Source organism: Colletes latitarsis, chromosome 6, assembly GCF_051014445.1.
Source record: "Colletes latitarsis isolate SP2378_abdomen chromosome 6, iyColLati1, whole genome shotgun sequence".
NCBI lineage: Eukaryota > Metazoa > Arthropoda > Insecta > Hymenoptera > Colletidae > Colletes > Colletes latitarsis.
In genome coordinates this window covers 16615737-16634321 of record NC_135139.1, presented here as the reverse complement: position 1 = coordinate 16634321, position 18585 = coordinate 16615737, and the positions used below count along the sequence as shown (strand labels likewise).

The 18585-nt window shown below is 41.6% G+C and overlaps 1 protein-coding gene across 3 annotated transcripts in view; it reads right to left on the bottom strand.

The window, feature by feature from the left end:
* LOC143342599 (Krueppel-like factor 6) overlaps positions 1–18585 on the bottom strand; it is a 453138-nt gene that overhangs the window by 17700 nt on the left and 416853 nt on the right. For 2 of the 3 annotated variants that reach the window (XM_076766656.1, XM_076766657.1), the window contains exons 2-5: positions 15149–15322; positions 14738–14983; positions 13650–13861; positions 11583–11809 (exon numbers count right to left, since the gene is read on the bottom strand). In XM_076766656.1, the coding sequence (XP_076622771.1) occupies positions 11583–11809; positions 13650–13861; positions 14738–14983; positions 15149–15322 (859 nt within the window). The remainder of the gene's footprint in view (positions 1–11582; positions 11810–13649; positions 13862–14737; positions 14984–15148; positions 15323–18585) is intronic. The other variant, XM_076766658.1, reaches the window with a different exon arrangement.

Below are 18585 nucleotides of genomic sequence, written 5' to 3'. Positions count from 1 at the left end.
TTCACTATTGTAGGAGTTATAGCTGTTTGAATATTGGTCCATTTTTATGGGGTTTTTCTCATTTTACAGGGTCAAGGACCAACTTTTCGAATATTTTTGCGATTTGTACATATTCTCCATCAAAATACGCGTAGTTTGCTTTTTTAAACATTAAAATCGTCCAATCCGTTCAGGAGTTATGACGTTTTAAAGATTCGCATGAAATTTCAGTGAAACATATCAATGGTATGGTCAGACATTTTATATTTTCGGTAAAGAATTTTTTTCTCGAAACTGCGTAGGAATTCGGGGGTATGTCTATTGACCAAAAATGATTGTAATTGACCCCCGCAATGGAATATAATTTTTCCGGAACAATTTGAAAAAATTTTTTTCGCCGAAAAAGGTTAGCACCTACTCGAATTTTTTTCTCGAAAGTGGATAGGATTTCGAAGTTATGTCTATTGACCAAAAATGATTGTAATTGACCCCCGCAACCGAAAATAATTTTTCCAAAACGAATTGAAATGTTTGAATTTAATTGTTAATAACTTTTTAACGAAGCCTCCATCAACAAATTGGTATTCTTGATTTTCGTCTTATTTTGGCCTCTAGAATCCTCCAGAGGTGGCTGAACACCCTGTATAACGTTGAACAAGTTGTGTGGTCAAAGATAACCGTCTTATTTCACACAATTTATACTATTATAATATTATTATACTCAAAGAAAATTTCAAAGTAGATCATAACAATAAAAATATACTCAAATACATTTTTCGGACCAATGTATTATTTACTTGATCACAAAAAAATTAGAAATGCTCAAAAACCAATGCACCAGCCATTCTCTAATCTCCATTATATCGATTTGCTTGATTCGTGGAGTTTTTTTAAACCGAACGATGAAAGAATTCTTCTGTTTTGTTGTTTTAGATTATTTTGTTTAGAAAATATCGAGCCGTTTCGCGGAAGATCGCATTAATTCGCGAAGGTCTGCGATTCCAGCGGTTCGGTTGATCCAGTTCCAGGCAGCGCGTACGATACGTAATCCCATTCGCGCGCTCGATACGCGTCTGTCGGCTTTGAACGAGGCCCTCTTCCCCTTCGTTGCGCGAAGAAAAGCCGCGTCCTCGATCGCTAAGCTGTTCCGCGAAGTTGCAATTAAAACGGTTGGCAATCGACGCAACGATCGGGGACGACGGATCATTGCTTTCAACCGGATGAAAGCGAACACTCTGGCCCCCGAGTGATCTCGCGATGATTCGATTCGAGCGAACGGGGACGAGTGTTTCAGCGTGGAAATCCTCGAACGTGCTCGTCGACGCGGGTTATTTGTCCGTTCGCGCGGAGAGCCTGCACTGGAACATTATTAAAAGCTCGATACCGCCCAGAAAACGACACGGAACGTGGACGCGTTCTGCAGGAATTGTTTACGAATTTTTACGAGCAAATCAATTTTTCAGAAGTCTCTGCGTCAGAATCCGTGTCCCAAGTTATTGAAGAAAAACATCGGTTCAGCAATTATTAATCACACGGGAACAAATATAAAATACTTAATGAAAGTGTACGACTTTTAAACGGATATTTGAAAGTTTATAATAGATTTTTTTCTTTCTTTAAATTAATTTAAGGAAACACGACTTGGCAAGAAATTTAAATTAACAAAATCCACAGAAGAGTCTCTCACAGAAAATAATTTGTTTATGGAGCTCGTCGAGGATCGATGATGCGTTTGAAAGTTTATAGTAGATTTTGAAGTACATATTTACAAAGTTGTTCCTGTATCGAGGAGTATGGCGCGATCGATGGGGGGCCAATTCTCGGGATAACGAACCTGTCATTGCTTAATTTTCCAAATATATTGACATTCCATCAGCGCTGCACTAAGGGCGGACGATTGCGAAAAGTTTCCAGCGAAACGATTGGACTCCGTCGAAGGATCAAAGTCCCGTCCGCAGCCCTAGACGCGAGAACAATGGTGTTTGGAATGGAATTCCGGAACAGAAAGTCCCTGTAATTGGAAATCTCTCTCTTTTCCCCTTCTTCCGCTTCGCCTTCTTCTTCTACCTTCCTTCCTTCCTTTCAGCGTTCTCTGTGCGCGTATAGTTGCCGCGAGACTGTTGGACCAGCGGATCGATAGTTCCTCGATTCCCGCGAGGAAATCGCATAGAAGGGCTTTGCCGGGGCAAAAACGAAAAAATCACTGAAACGCGATATTGACGGCCAAAGTGGATAAACAAGGAACAAATCCTGTTTCCTCGAAAATGTTTAACACTCCCGGGACAATATTTTCGTTTCGACGATGGGGGAATATCTCGTGAGAATTTTTATATTCAACATTTACGCGACTAGTAGTTAATGCTTCGTGTATCGTGTTCCTTATTTTTACTCCTGCTTCCTGTAACCAACTTCCGCCTATTTTATATTTATTATTAATCCTGTTCTTCTCCTGTTTCACGGCAGAAAATTATAATATTTTACATAATACGAGAGCTATCAGGAAATTGAACAAGCTGAGCTCCTGATAAAAAATGGTGGAATATATGCATGGCTCATTCGTTTGATCGCGCGTGCAATCGCGTGAACGTAATCCGTGGCTCTCGTATTTAGTAATTATTCGTTCATTTATTATTTATTCGCGGCAATCTCGTCGTTTAAACAGATTTAAATTTAACTTCGGCAACGGTCGAGGAGAATTTAAACCTGACTTCAACAGGTTAATAGAAAGGACTTCTCTGCACGGGAATTTGGAATTAATTTATACGCAGCCGCGAACGTAACTCGACGCGAAAGCTTGTAATTGCTGAACAGAACGGTGTGATTCTAACAAGAACATGAAAGGAAATTAATAATGAACTGCTCAACGTGGCTGACAGACACCGGAACGAACCGAAACTGAGGGATTAACTTTCCGTTCCCGAATCCCAATTTAAAATATACTTCGAAACAACGTTTACCAACTTGTTCGATGCGCGATCTTGGTCACGTTAAATTTTCAATCGAATCCTACGAGATTGATCTCTCGAACATCGATTGTTTTTAATTTTTAACTATACCACGCAAGCTAGACGCGTCACAGTCGATCTAAAAGCTCTGTAATCTCTCCAGGCAAGATTTATTTGTAGAAAATTCAGAAATCAAATTCCGGCCCGAACTTCTCGTTCCTGTCTTCGACTCGGACAACCGTAACGCGATCAAAACCCGTGAAATCCGATTCGCCGGGTTGACAAACGCGGGAAACAGATTATGCGACGAGAAAATCGACGAGATCCACGTTCTTTCACGAGAGAGATCGGATCGATCGCGTCTCGGAATCCCTGATCGCGTCCCAAGACCCGTGGCATCGCGGTTGATCTCGTCAACAGCGAACGGGGGCCGGCGCTATTTAGAGTTAACATCTTATCGGCTCGTTAGAAGGGAATTAGCGGGGCCCAGACGATGGCTTTGACTGTTAAATCGTCTAATCGGATCACATCGATTCGCAGTTAAGACGCGCGACTCTCGTAGTCGCGAACGAACAAGGATTCGAGAGGAGCGAGCCCGGGTCAGGGTGGAACGACCTCCAACCTACGCCCCCTCGGGTTTCGTCCGTTCTACATGCCGAAAGATCCTCGAAAGGAAACTTCACCGATGGAATTCGTAACGAGCCCCCCGCGCGTTGACTCGGCCACACCGATCGCCGGAGCTGCACCGATCCGACGATTCGCCTCGTTTCGTGTCCCGCTCCGCGAAGACTCCACTTCCTTGGAAACTGCCAGTAATTAGATTCGCCGACCGAGATCAAAGTATACCGGCATTTCCATCTCTCTGGGAAAGTTCCGCCTCGAGTTTCCTCGAACGCCACCCTCCCCGTCGGGTTTCGTCCAAGTTTTTCGTCCGTGTCTCCGGAGATCCGTCGAATTTGAACAGGGTAACGAGGCAAGGAAAGAGAGAGGGGACGTCGATCGGTACCGCCATCTTTAAAACGATGTTTCCCTTCTATTCTATTTTGATATCGTGTATTGTATGCTCTCGAACAGAATATGGCGATAGGAACAGCTACGAGTGAGGAAACGTGGTCTTGGAAGACCTCGAATTCTAAGTAAAGTAGATATGCAAGTTCAAGTTCAATTTCAAGTACAATATGATTTACTAACCTGATACACTCTTTTTTACATTAATATTAATTCTTCCCCTTCCCCAGTGGATGCCTTAGCGTTGATTATTCTGTTTCTTTTTAATTTGTAGAATGGTTTTCTATCGTAAAAATGAGTGAGTAAGCGAGAAGGAATGGAAAGGTTAGGAGAGTGGGCCTCCAGTCTGTAGAGGTCGAGCACTTGTGAGAGAACATAGCCCTCTACTGGCAAAAGCAAAAAAACAGAACTATCGCCACAAACTCTGCAAACTTGCACTGTTTCATTATAATTGGAAGCAAGTGCATAACGAGTAGATAACGTGGATTAGTTAATTAATCTACTACAGAGTTCGAAACATCAATTTTATTCTCTGAATTTCAAAATCCAATTTAAGGCTGCCTTAAATTATTGAATTACACATATTACTGAAGTTGTAATTTTATTAACTCGAATTGAACTAACTATCGTGACTTAATATCCGTTTAAATCGAGTAGATCATCCTACAATATCGTTCTATCAATTACCGACAAAGGCCTTCAACGTAGATCGAACTGTCGATGAATAAATCTACGTTTCCAGGGAGTTTCTAGTTATTTTACTCTTCCTCATTGTGCTTTTAAGAAGATCGAGTATTTCGCCCGTTGTCTTTCATTTCTCTACGGGAATTAAATAAATTTCTCAAAGGATTCTAGCTACATCCAATTTTTCCTACTTTTACTGTCGATTTGCACTTGGCGCAGCCATCGATGGAAATAAATTTAGTTCGATAACGTTACGATATTTAATCTACTCGCTCGAAAGGAACACTTATAATCGAAATTACTTGAACAGATTATTTATGATCAACCGATTTCATTCCTAAATTAAACAACCTCTTCGATTCGTGTCAAGCTGGATACAAAACGGTTTATAATAGAAAATTCACAATCTCCGGTAATTGTCGATTTCTCAAAAGCGTTTGACAGCACTCGCCCATCATTTCTGATTAATTTGAAATGCTCAGTCAGAGCTATCTATTTAGTTTCCTGCATATCTAGGTGATTGTTATCGAGCTGATAGAGATGTGAGCTCTATGTCAGATTCTAAGTACTTTGAGAATGTATTCTCGGCCCTCTATTACTTTCTATCTATATTAATGACTCGTCTTCCCTTGTGTCATACTGCAAGCATTATATACCAATGGTCTACAAATCTATTTAAATTCCATATCTATTTAAAAATTTAAACGAATCTCCCTGAGCAATTAAATAAATTACAGAAATCGTATTTCAGAACTACACGAGACTTTTTGCTACTAAATTCTTCTGAAATATATAAAATAGAATTTAAACAAAATTCTAAAATAATTTCATAAGCCACTCTCGGATATATCGACAGAAAATCTATTAAATTTTCTTCTCTATGACCAATTTGTCCACCATGAACGAACGAAAAAAAGATCGAAACAGGTTCGTGGAGAGATTCCAAAGATCAACAAGGCGTCAATAACCGGTATGAGCGAAAAAAGGCGCGCGACAGACAGGTGCAAATAGTAAAGAGACGTAGAAGAGCGAAGAATTCATCGAGAATGTTGATTGCATCCGGTGAAAGTAACGAAACTCGACTGCAGGGAGGAATCTATCGGTTCGTGGACCCTGGGCATCCTATTTATGTTTAGTAGTTCCTGAAACAACGTCGTTCCCGAAGGTCGAGCGTTCGTCGCGTAATAAACGAGGCACGCGACGTAATATCGAGCCGGTTATGCAGAGAGAACGAGACTGGATTAAACCTGGTGGCCGTCGAAACGTTACACGGGCCGCGGACGAACGATTAACTAGAAAATCCCGGAAATCCGTTACACGGGAAACCAATTACGAGGAAAGTAATAGCTTTGCGGAGGCACACACACGAGACGCGTCCTTTCGGGGGCGTTTTCAGCGAAATAAACGTTCGGCGAGCCGCGATACGTGACGCAGACGTCGTCTGGCGCGGAGCCTTTCCGGCGCGGAGGGGATCCTTGTGTCAGGACGAATTCATAACAGAGTCATAATTGCGGGACGGGGCCCGCAGTATGCATAATCCCGTAGTTAGCAGTTCTGCTTAACGATCCGCGAGAAGCAATCCCGACGTACCTGCCACGCTGCAGGATGGAGGCGTCCCAGCCAACCTCTCTCTTATTGCCTACCCTCCCACCCTCCCTTCTCCATCCCTCTTCCGCTACAGCCGTATTTCTCTCATCACCCCTGCCTTTTCTTCTACACGTTCTTCTCACTTCTCTGTATTCTTTCTATCACTCTCTTTCCTTTTTTTTTGTGTTTTGGGGGGTGTGTAATTCGCGGTACAACCGAGAAACAGATCTCCGGTCGAACGAAAACAACTCGAAAATGCAAAATACGACTTTTTTCGATGATGGTACTGCTTTCGAGAACATCCAGCTTCGACGATCGGTATTTAATTTTCTACGTATTTTTCCATATACTGAAGTACTCTATTTCTTGTCTTGTTATGATAATGTGTACGTGAGGTAATGTTTCATCCCTACTTGACTATTTGCTTAGATATTCGGTAGTTAGTGAGATATTAAACAATGGAGATCATAAATTGCTGGTTCGTCAAATATTTATGGTATGTAAGTAAAACAGTGGCCAAGATAAAACTAGTTTATGTACATTATATTTAATAACATTATGATTCTAAATATACTATCCTGTATGTATAGCAAAATTGAAGAAACTGTTTATTATTTTGCTATTTATTGTTTAACTCCTTTGCATTAAAATATTTTTCGATTATTTAGCTATCAATCCCGAATAAATTCGATGTCCAACGCGCCACGTAGTTGCTTTATTACTATCATTTCACATTTTCAAGGAACGTCGTCTCCTTTTCGATTGATCCACACTTCTCTCACCCTCTTTTCTTTACAGTTCTCTATAATTCCCTCCCACCCTTCTCTGGCATTCTCCCGTTGCCTCATCCACCGTAATACCGAGACTGAAATTACACATCTGTGTGTTTTCCTATAGGCACACACGGATGCAGATGAGCACACGCGGATAGGTAAATAAACACATATATGAAGGCCTGCGCGCACGTGTACCTATTCACGTGAACAAATATATGTGAACACGTATACACGCTTAATCACCTGTATGTACAATATTACAGGAACGTGTTCGCGTGGAATCGCGTGGGTGTGCGTGCACGCAGTGACACGCGCCCGGGGTTCGACGTAATGATAGAACGGATTTCGAGATAAATTTATGAAAGACACGATGCACGGAAACGCATCGTGTAGTTAAATATTTGACAGCTCCCGTCGAGCGCGGCTCGCTCGTGTATTTTATCGTTCCGATAGATCTGCGCGGAATCGAATTCGACGCGGGGTAAACGCGATAACAATCTCCCCGTTAGAGATAACAATTTCTGCCAAGTTTTGTAAAATTTCAAACCCACCGCGCAGCTCTGGGCTCATTGAATCGACTATGACAAACTGTACCGAAGTGCCCAAATCTTTTTCATTGGCTCGAGGTATCGGTACGTGAAAGTGTCATTTTGTGTTTTTCAATTGGGGGAAAAATGATTAATGTAATAATCAAATTAAAATCGAAACATCAGAATTTAATCTCCTATGAGTATTAACAAATTTAAAATAAAAATATATATATTCGTCGAATATACAAATGGATAGTGATTCAAAATATGATTATTAAAGTTGAAAAAAAATATTCTAATGAAAATAACATTCCTTTATTGCCATGGCCAATTAAGAGATCTGAAGTCCATGAAGCATGTGTTTGGAGAAACAATAATTATCTCAAAGAGCGTTGTTAAAAACGTGGTTTGAAACAGACTAAAATAGAATTGATAAATTAACAGAAAGTATGGCAAAAGGACTTCGAGAGATCATAAACAATCGAGGTTACCAATTTATTTACCAATAAGTGACGAACAGTTTGAAATTTTGTTAAAACTTTCGACTTAGTTGCGAAAAACTACATTTCTGGCGCTTGTCAACACTTAACAAGGTGACTATACATGCCTGCCTTTCAATACAATGAATTTCAAGGAAACTTTATAGTTAAATTTTGTATTCCTATCATAAGATCTATATCGAAAGCGCATGGGGTCAGTCAGACCTGCATTTTTCGAACTCGCCAACTTGCCAGCTGGTATCAGTATAATGCTGCGCCGCCACGGAGGAGCGTTCAGCGGAATCGTTCGAACCGTGACGCGAAGAAATCCGTGGACAAAGAGATGGGCAGAACCGGAGGGGCCGGTCGAAGGGAGACGGAAAGAGGAAGAGAATCCTCGTTAATTATAGTCCCCTTGCATCGCCACGAGGAGCAGCAGGACGAAGGAGGAGCACGCTGACCGCATGGTAATAACGTGCTCGGTCAGTTCTCCGCTCAAAGTGACGCAGCTTACGGAAGTGACGACGGAGGAGCCACGGTTTCTTGCATGTAATTACCCGGGTCGCTTTCTTTCGGTGATCGGTGGCGCGTAACAAACCGGCGCAGGAAGTTTTCAGCTTTGCTTTTTGAACGTTTACCGCCTCCCGGTCGGACTGGATCCGTTTTAATTGAGTTCTCCTTTGAGACCCCGTTCGCGAAACGTTGCTACGTTCGTGACTTTCGAGAGAGTTTCCGCCACCGTGACGAAATTCCCTGTTTCTTCGAGTTCCTGGTCTAGCAATCGAAGTGCTACGAGCAGACGGTGTTTGCATCCCGGCTGTCTAGATCTATTAACTCCGAAGAAAATACGACCTCCGCGGTCTATCCCATTTCCTTCTGATGCAATTATTACAGGTGATTTTACGAGTAACGAACGATGCACCTGACGTATTATATTATTCCTCTCTCGATTCTAGCCACCATTCGTTCCTAGCTTCAAGAGTAATTTTCTTTTCGAGAAAAAGAGAAACCTTGACTTCTTAAAGGGGTAGTTTCACTCTGCAAAATATTTCTCAGCAACGACACAAAAGTCTAGCTAAGATTACATGGTCTAACGATACACCTGAGACAAGATATTCTTTTTATGATTCTAGCTACCATTCTAGCGTCCGTTCCTTGTAAAAGTAATTTTCTTTCCGTGGAAAAGAGGAACCTTGACTTCTTAAAGGGGTAGTTTCATTCTCTTGGAGTATTTCTCAGCAATAACAAAAAAATGTATCTAAGATTACGTACTCTAACGATGTACCTGACGCATCATATTATTCCTCTCTTCATTTTACCTACTATTTTAGCGTTCATAGAGTAATTTTCATTTCGCGAAAAAGAGAAACAACTTCTTGATTCTAGCTGCCATTCTAACGTTCGTTCCTTGCAAAAGCAATTTTCTTTCCGTGAAAAAGAGAAACCTTGACTTCTTAAACGGATGGTTTCACCCTCTCAAAATATTTTCCAGCACCAGAAAAACAGTGTATCTAAGATTACATGGTCTAACACGATACATCTGACGTATCATATTAATCCTATCATTCTAGCGTTCGTTCCTCCACGAGTAATTTTCTTTTCGAGAAAAAGAGAAACCTTGACTTCTCAAAGGGTTCACCTTCACAAAATATTTTTCAGCGCCAAAAAAAAAAAAGAAATTGTACTCTCGTAATTTTAACAGACCTATAATTGAGTCACAACTTGCGAACAAATTTACGCGTTCGGTTGAATCTTCGAAACTCTCCGTCTACCAACGAAGTATGCGAAACTTAACGTAAGCCAAAGCACACAGATACCAAAGAGCGATTATCCCGCGACCGATCGAAGAAAGCACACCAGGAGAGTAGTTTCGTCGCCGTTGAACATGCATCTTCCGGTTCCTGCACAGGTGGGCTCCTCGTTCGTCTGGTTCCACGCGCGGTTCGCGGTACAAGCCGAACAGACTCCCTTAATTCAGCCCCGTAATTAATTATGCATTGTTGTTTCCCGCGATAAGGGAGGCAGGGAACACGTCGGGGAATTTGTCCCGACCGCCTTCCAAGATATGCCTCCGTCGTTCCAACCGACAGACGGGCTGGTATAATCGCGTGACTAACGGTTAAGTAAATCGAGAAGAAAGGACGCTCGGTGCGAAAACGCGACGCTCGACGACAGACGCGCCCCGTTCCCGTTTATTAATGGCGACGTCGGTATTGATAATTCGCACGTGCGTTACCTTAATTGCGGAAAGAGTGATAAATGTTGATCGCGTTTGAACGGGAAGGGAGGCCGCGGCAGCGAACGTCGCGGCCATTACGCGAACCATTACGCGATCTCATGATTCATGACACGCGCGACTGGAACGCGGACCCAGCGTTCAGTTTTGGAACCGTTTAAGAGCAGCGCAAAGTTCGAATGGTTACGATTTTACTAGTTTTTTTGGAGCCGAAGAAATACATTTTTCTATCGATTATTTTGTCCCCTGCTTGTTCTAACTATTTTTTACAAGGTTGATTAGCTTTGATAGATAGGTAATATTCTGGACAACACTGTAAAATATCTCAATTAAAATTTGATTTGAAGTCAGACATAGGTTTTAGCTAGATTTTTCAAAAAATTAATTTCAGATTCATTTTTCGAATAGAATAGGTAGATTATTCGTGATATTTAAACAGGCATCTCGACTTAGTTTTGATTTTCTATTAAAATAAAATTCTTCACATTATTTGGTAACATTTTCGCGTACTATATTTCCGTGACTGATCTAGTCGAACCAAAGACGCAAGCAAAGACATCGCCAAATTTATGTCACTCAGTTTTATTTATCGATCCTTCCAATTCTAATATTACGTACGACATAAATTTTAACGAAACAGATTAAGTGACGTTTCCTTGTCGCGAAACGTTATCGGCTAAACGGGAACTGCAATTATAGGATACCTGTTAAAAGTCGCGAAGAGCCATTTGTATCGTTCGCGAACTTTGCGAGATCCGTGTAAAAAGCAGCGTTCGATAAAAACTGCGACAGATGTTTCGCTGATACGTTCGACCCTTCACTCTCGTAATATTAAATTGTTCAAGAACCTTCGTCGAATATTTAACCTTTGGTTTCACTGTCCTCGAGATATAATTATTCAATCGTCCGTATGACAATTAATTATGATCTGCCCGTAGAGTGACTAACGTCGTTTCGAAACTTCAATTTTAGTAACTTTCAAATTTAATAAACGATTTGGTCAAGAACTCCATCGAGCGTGTAGCTGATTTATTCTGAATAATGTCATGTAAGTATAATCCCATTTCGAAAGCTAATGTTGTATGAACTTTCAACGTCAAGAGTGCTTGGAAACAATGACCATGTATGAAATTAATGATATCGTATTATCTCAGGAAGCTCATTGATATCGCAATCAATCAATCGCATCAAAACGCTCTCAGAATCCTTTTAGACGGATATAAATCGAAACGTAAGGACACGATTGATCTTATATTTCCATTAAAGCTTTCCTGTGATATTGTTCGATCAAAACGAACTCCACCGTCGATTTGATCGGTAACTAAGTGAGATAGAGGGAACCATGACTGGTCACTTACCCGTGTGCGTCCTCTGATGGGCCTTCAGATGCGAGCTCTTGGTGTACACCTTCTTGCATCCCGGAAATTGGCATTTGTGTATCCTGCGCTTCGTGTCAGGCGGACTGTGCTCGTGGCTCCTCGCGTGGTGCCTGTTAGCTACGGTGCTTGCAGCTGCAGTGGCCCCTGCATGTGCGTGTTGCGTGCCTGCAACCGCGGGGTAGCCGTTCGCTGTGACGGAGATCAGTCTGCAAAAACACGGAGCTACATCGTTCGGTGTTCTCCTAGCAGTTCTCCTAATTAACCGGGGAATGCTCCGTTAGGATAAACCGGACGTCTAATTTGTTTGCGGTTTGACCGCGTAATGGGCCACCACTCTGAACGTCAATTTTCTCTTCATCGGTCAATTACGGTGCCTTAAAGATGCTCGTGAGATAGCAAAATTGTTTTCGAGCCCAACGGTGACTACACACACGACCACGGTATTCGAAATTATTATCGCCTAGATTTTTAAATCTGTCAATAGCTATTTGTTCCTTTCAGTTTTTTTATGAATCACTGCTTTTGAAATGTTTTTGGGAGGTTTTCTTGAATAATAAAACGACGAAAACAAAGTAGAAAGAGATGTTTAAGTTATTTATAAGTCGGGGCTATAGTTGGGACCCCATTTTAACTCACAGTAAAATAGAATACACTACCATGGATATTTAGACGCCAATATGTAAATACAAGTTTGGAAATCTGTCAATTCACTGTCTAAAGACTAAAAAAAATATTTGCAATAGCAACGATAGGAATTAAACATTTTCAAAATGTCCAACCGTTTCCCTAAATCGAAACATTCTTTTCCTGTGGCTTTTTAATAATTTGGGGATGAAAGGGTTAACTGAAACTCGTTCGCGTGCAGCTTAAGATGAAATGGTTGCAGCGACCTCTCAGGTATAATTGCATCGCAGTTTAAAAGACGCTATCTGAATGCTATTGACGCTATAAATATTCCGAGCATCTAAAGAAACTGAAAGAAAAAATTTTTATTCAGGTCTATTCACTCTCGTGACTTCTTTAAGAATAGAACTTTTCGTGAGAGGGACCGTATAATAAAAATTCTGGGCTTTGCAGGTCAAGAGGCAATATCTAGACAATTATATACATACGCGCTTATACAGGGTGAACCGCGAAAATTATTCACCCTATTTATTTTTGGATCAAAATTTTGTTAACATAGATAATCGTTCAAAGTGGCGACATTAGTTTTTGTAAATTTCTTTGTAGATTCCTAGGGTAACTTCCAATTCCTTTACTCTTTATTTCGATTTATTATCGATCTCATCTCACTCCACTGTGTTCCTTTTTCACATCAATTGTTTTATAGATCGATATTTTAAAACATATATACATGTTACTTTAAATAAAGAATTTCTAGAAATTCAATTGCAGTGTTTATAGTGGTAGGACGATTTAAAAAATATATCAAATATTAACTCATAATTAATTATAATATTAATTATATAGAATGTGGTCTTTATAACGTGTCCACATTATGTTGCCCCCTTTCAATTGGTCGTTTTGTTCATTATACACAATTTGCTTATATAGTGACATTATTATTCATTTCAGTTACGGGATGAATATTCTATGTACAATGACGATATATAATAAACAAATGTTTGCATCAGGTGTGCTGCTTTGATTACGTTTGGACAATAAACACTTTCGCTCCTTGTCCACTTAATTTTCTCCTAATTTTCTCATTTAATTTTATTAAATCAGGAAAATTGAAGACTTTTAATTTGCATTTAGAAACAGAGCAAAAATGGCAACATCTTTAAAACAAATTAACTTCTGTATAAAATTTTGTGACATTAAGAGATAAAAGAATCGGAAGTTTAGATTTCCTAGTACCATTTTGATTCCACGATTTACAGGCAGTGAATGTACTCGGTGTCCACTTTGACCCACACAAATTACATTAATCTTATATAAGAATTGAAATAATGAAGTGCAGATTGGGGTAAAAATGGACACCAGGCGTCCGTCGTTCGGTCGATAAGGCGAGGGTTAAAACGTCGAAATACAAAGGTTGCTTACCTTGCGACACCCTGCGCGTTGCTGGTGGTAACCCTGACGATGGCGCTCCTGCCACCCGTTCCATGAAGGTTGAGGTTGTGCACGTCGAGCATCGAACTCCCGCTCGACGAGTGACTGGAGTTGGAATGACCTTGACCCGAGCCGGGGCTCGACGGTGGCGTCAGGATCTGACCTTCGCTCTCGCAGCCGCTGTCCTCCTCCTCCTCGATTTCCTGCGCCGCAAACGTAATTCATTACGCAACGGGATTACGATAACGGGTCTCTGATTAAAGTGCAAGCAACTGGTTAAAACGATATCGGACATCGATACAACGGTGCCCGCGACCGTGCGAATCGATCAATGGCAAATGACCCCGTAAACGGATTACACGGCCTACGGTGTGTGCGCGCGGGCGCGCATGCGTTAAATTACACCATGGCCCGCGCGCAAACCAGGGAAAATTGGGAAGAATCGTTATTTGTATAACTGGCGTCCGACGGTAATTGAAATCTGACGGGTATTGTTCCCGCGATACGTCGAAACAGAACGAAAGTGAGTCGCAGCTCTGCGCAAATAGAGTCATTCTTCTCGGGTTTGCTACCTATCGCTGATTGCTATACTTCGTCCAAGTGACAATTATTAGATACTTCGACGAGCTTCCAATTTTAACAAACGAGGAGGAAGCACCGTTCGTTAACAAGCCCCAATAAAGAAAACAAACTGTTCTATGCATGCACCTAAAAAAAAAAAAAAAATAGGAAAGATCTTTAGCGACAAAAGCCGAAGAGAACCAAGCGTTCGCCCGAAACTGATACGAAAATGAATGTTTCAAGCGTTTGTTTTAAATATCCGCTCATATAAAACGAACGCCCACGATGATCTCGCTCGTCAGATTTACGTAAATTAATCGTTCGCATGCAAAAGCAACACCATGCGTCGGGGGGTGATATTGGAAAGGAGGCTGAAGCTCGACGGCGAAAATAAAAAAAACGAAACGACCGAGAGGAACAAAAAAAGACGCGGAAAAAGGTGGAGAGCGTCCGTGGCGCTGTCGCGGAGGAAGTATTGGACGATAAGTGTCAGAGATGTAAATCCGGCTTGAACGCACCTCGTGCTCCTCATCCTCTTCGAGATCCTCGCTGGGCTCTTTCTTGAGAATGAGTGCCGTGCACGAGAGGGAGGGCGAGCTGTCCCAAGACAACGCCGAACACGCCGAACTCGCCGACGACATCGACAAGGAATCGAGGTGTCGGTCCAGGAGATCCCTATCGCGGCCGTTGTGGTTGTGATCGCCGGGACTGAATTTTATGTCGTCGATACAGAGCGCTTCCCTGTCTTCCGACGTTGTCGTCATCTACGCCGGCATCAGGGACAGAGAATAAAAAGAGGGCCTTCGACACCTTTGGTCAAGACACGCGCGCTCGAGGGCGGTCGGACGTCGAAAAAGTGTTCCCGTGGGAGCACCGATCGAATCCGTCCCCTCCCCCTCCACACGGTTAGTCGAGTGACGGTTACTCACCTCCACTTTGATCGGCGACTCGAATTGTGCGTTTGCGGTGCCCGTGGAGGCCGTCCACGAGATCGGCGGCGCCCTGAAGAGGTTCCAGGGTGCCGTGTCCAACTCCGTGGGCAACTTTTTGTACGACTGCAGCTTCGGCTCGTCCTTCAGGTACCTCTCCATCTCGTAGCATGTCTGAAACAATCAAACGCGTTGCGTTAGATAGATCTTTCGTGTTGGTGTTTCTGTCTGTAGGGTATTATGGGGGTCTTCTACTGTAAACCACCAACAAATTCGCGTTTTTCTTTTTTTACATTTTCTTAAAGGATATAATCTTAGAAGTATGTGTACAAAAGTATATTATCGGATTCCTAAAATTAATGAAGGCATTGCTCGGTTGAGCTATACCTGTTTGAACGGTCTGATTCTTCTGTTTAGATGCATTTTTCTCAATATTATCGTTTCTCAATTGACTTCTATGATATTTCAAGATCTACTCGATACATTTCGTTCAAATTTGGCACGTACCTTCAGTACGTGTGTCGCTATAGACAGTACTATAATGAAGTTTAAGTCTATAGCTCTCATAATGTTGGAAAATAGAGTGATGATTCAACATTGAATGAGTTATTTGTTTAAATCCATCATTAGTGTCACTGCCTGCATAGTTAGCCGACAGCTTAAACTCCATTGCTTGTATCGAAACTTATATCGTAGCATGTATCAACGTCAATACGCCGCTTTACGCGTTTAAAAAGTTCGTAAGTAGTGTCCTGGAAGACACTGTTCGTGAAAATAGTTCAATAATAATTAAATAATATATTTCTATGGAAAGTAACACTCGTAACATTATGTGGTACTTTCGAAGCTTTGGGCAACGCATGCGCGAGCGTGAGAGCTACAGCTGCGCCTGCGCAGCGTCACGTGGTGTTGTTTTAATGGCGACGCGCGTTGCTCGTGTTATTCGTTTTCGTAACGAAATAAACGTTTGATTATCAGTGGTTAAACAAACTGTAACGTTTTTCTACGGTTCTAATCCCGATCCAGACTCGTTTAAAGGTAAGTTCCGACAATTCTAAAGCCCGAACGGTCGAAGTTCCGTTTCGAGCCAAATCGCGGACGACGCGCGACGCAAAGTCTGGCGAGGAGCGTCTCGATCTACTCGCGGAATATCGGCGGACACCTGCGGCGACGGGAACTTCTCGAGACAGCGGGGAAAATTATCTGCAGCATCCGGGAGGCCGCGTACACGCGAAAACACATCGACGCGGTCGACACAGCCACTCGCGCGAGTTACCGAACTTCCCGCCTCGGTCCCGTAGGCTGTGCCAGTTCGGTACAGTTCCTCAGAGACGCGGAGTGCAAAGTTATGCTGCCTAGCGTGCGCAAGGAATTGTGCACGAACCGTGCCACGAAATCAGATTACGTGGCCGTTTGCTGGGGTCCCCTACGAGTCCTGTCTCGGATCGTCCTTGCACCACGGTTCACCTGCGACGAATTGTAAGAAATGAATCGAACTTTTTTTTATTGATTTTGAAAGTCCAAAAAAGCAGTTCCCTTTTGGTAATTAATCTTGTTAACCATAACATCAATCTTTAAAAATTAAAAAGAATAAAAAAGTAGCAAGAATACAAGAATTTTTAAATAATAGATAATGGAAATAAAACTATAATTGATACATTATATAATTCAAACTTCACTTTACGTAGATATTTTTGCACCTAAACCCCACTACGCTATTGCAGAAGAATTGCTTGAAAAATAGACAGCGAATCTTTATGCAAATTTCTATTTTTATTAACAGAATTAATGAAATAGGAGCTTTGTTGAGGTCTCAACCCCTAAATATAATAATTCGTACGTTACTTTAAGCATTTCTCATATATTTGCTTATTAAGTGCATTACGTAGTTTTCTTAAAACTAAAATTTCCTACAATTGCATAAATATCTGCAGTCCGTTTAAAAACGATGGCGGAAGACCATCGTGCTTGAAATTATATACTTCGTTGCGAGTATGATTTAATAAATGACGGGTTTGAAATGCGGGACATTTTCTTGAACGCCGCAATACAAACGATGTCGTTTGTCTTGAACCGGGGATCTAAGCGATCGGGAAAAGAAAAAGAAAGAGAAGCAACGGCGCTCAAGATAAATGTGCTTTGTATATTAAAACGCGGTGGTTTTAATAAAAGTTCCGCTGACGCAAGCATGGCCGCCGCGTTCCCCCGCGAGACGATCCCCAAGACGAGTTCTCATTACGCTTCTGTCGCCGTCGTTATTCTCTTCGGTGCGGGATAATTTACGGTCGGTCGTTTCTTCTGGCCTTCGACAAGCTCGAGGGAAGAGGAAGAGGATCCTGAAAACGCGCTGTCGCGAGCTTTCGCACCGGTCTGTTACCTGGAGACTGGTATTAATTGCTAACGCGATCTTCTACGGTCAGTTATGGCACACAGAGTTGAAACACGAAGTTTTATTCTTCTTCGAAGCCACGAAACGACCGTAAAATCGCCCCAATCGGGCATATACTTCGACATTTTGTTCTGAGCATTCTCTACCGAGTGATTATCGTTGTTAACGAATTAATTTACGATGCAATAACTTTTCTAAATATTCAAGAAAGACATCTGCTGGTGTTGTACGAGTAGAACTATCCAGTTCTCGTAGTGAAGTGTAATGATATATTATAAATTAAGTACGAATGGGAGCCAGCATCTATAACGTTAATTTTTATAGAAAGGACGATCTATTAAAAACGTATATAAATTGATATAATGTGTAACAAAAATAAACCAATAACTATGACTGAAGTATTTGTATTCCTCGATTCATCGCCTTGGCATTTCAAGCAAAAGAAAGATGAAACGTTAAAAAAGAATTACTGAAAGCAATCAATTACCTTTGTCGCTTTGAAAATAAATTCTGGCCCGCCGTGCGCCGGTTTCGCGGATAAAACCACTCGTCCCCGGCACTGCCGTGCAATAATTTATCTTTTCTGCAAGGCCACTTTAAGGGTTGCCGATGGTGGTAACAAAGACGCGAGGAACAGCGGCGAAAGAGTATTTTATTACAGCTGCATCGACGGGCCTCAAAGATCTCCCCTTTCGCGCGATTCACTTTGACGCGGCGGAATTTTATGAACTTGTAATAACTCTGTTGCAACGAGACTCATTTAAATAGAAAAGTTGCTCGAGAGTTTGAAATATCCGATTTCCCTCAGCTTTCGATCAATGGAGGAAACACCTTGAACTTCCCGTCTGCTCCGTATAATCATTTACTCGAAATAAAACAAGTGTGCACGATCCTGATACAATAATAACGTACTGTAATTGCTATTACTACTTTCTGAAACCTGTCATTATGATTTTAAAAATAGAAAAATCCGAGTGCCACAAAATGTGATACAATTATTAACTCTGTGCTAGGATCCTCCTCGTTTAAACGTCATCAAAATTAAAAT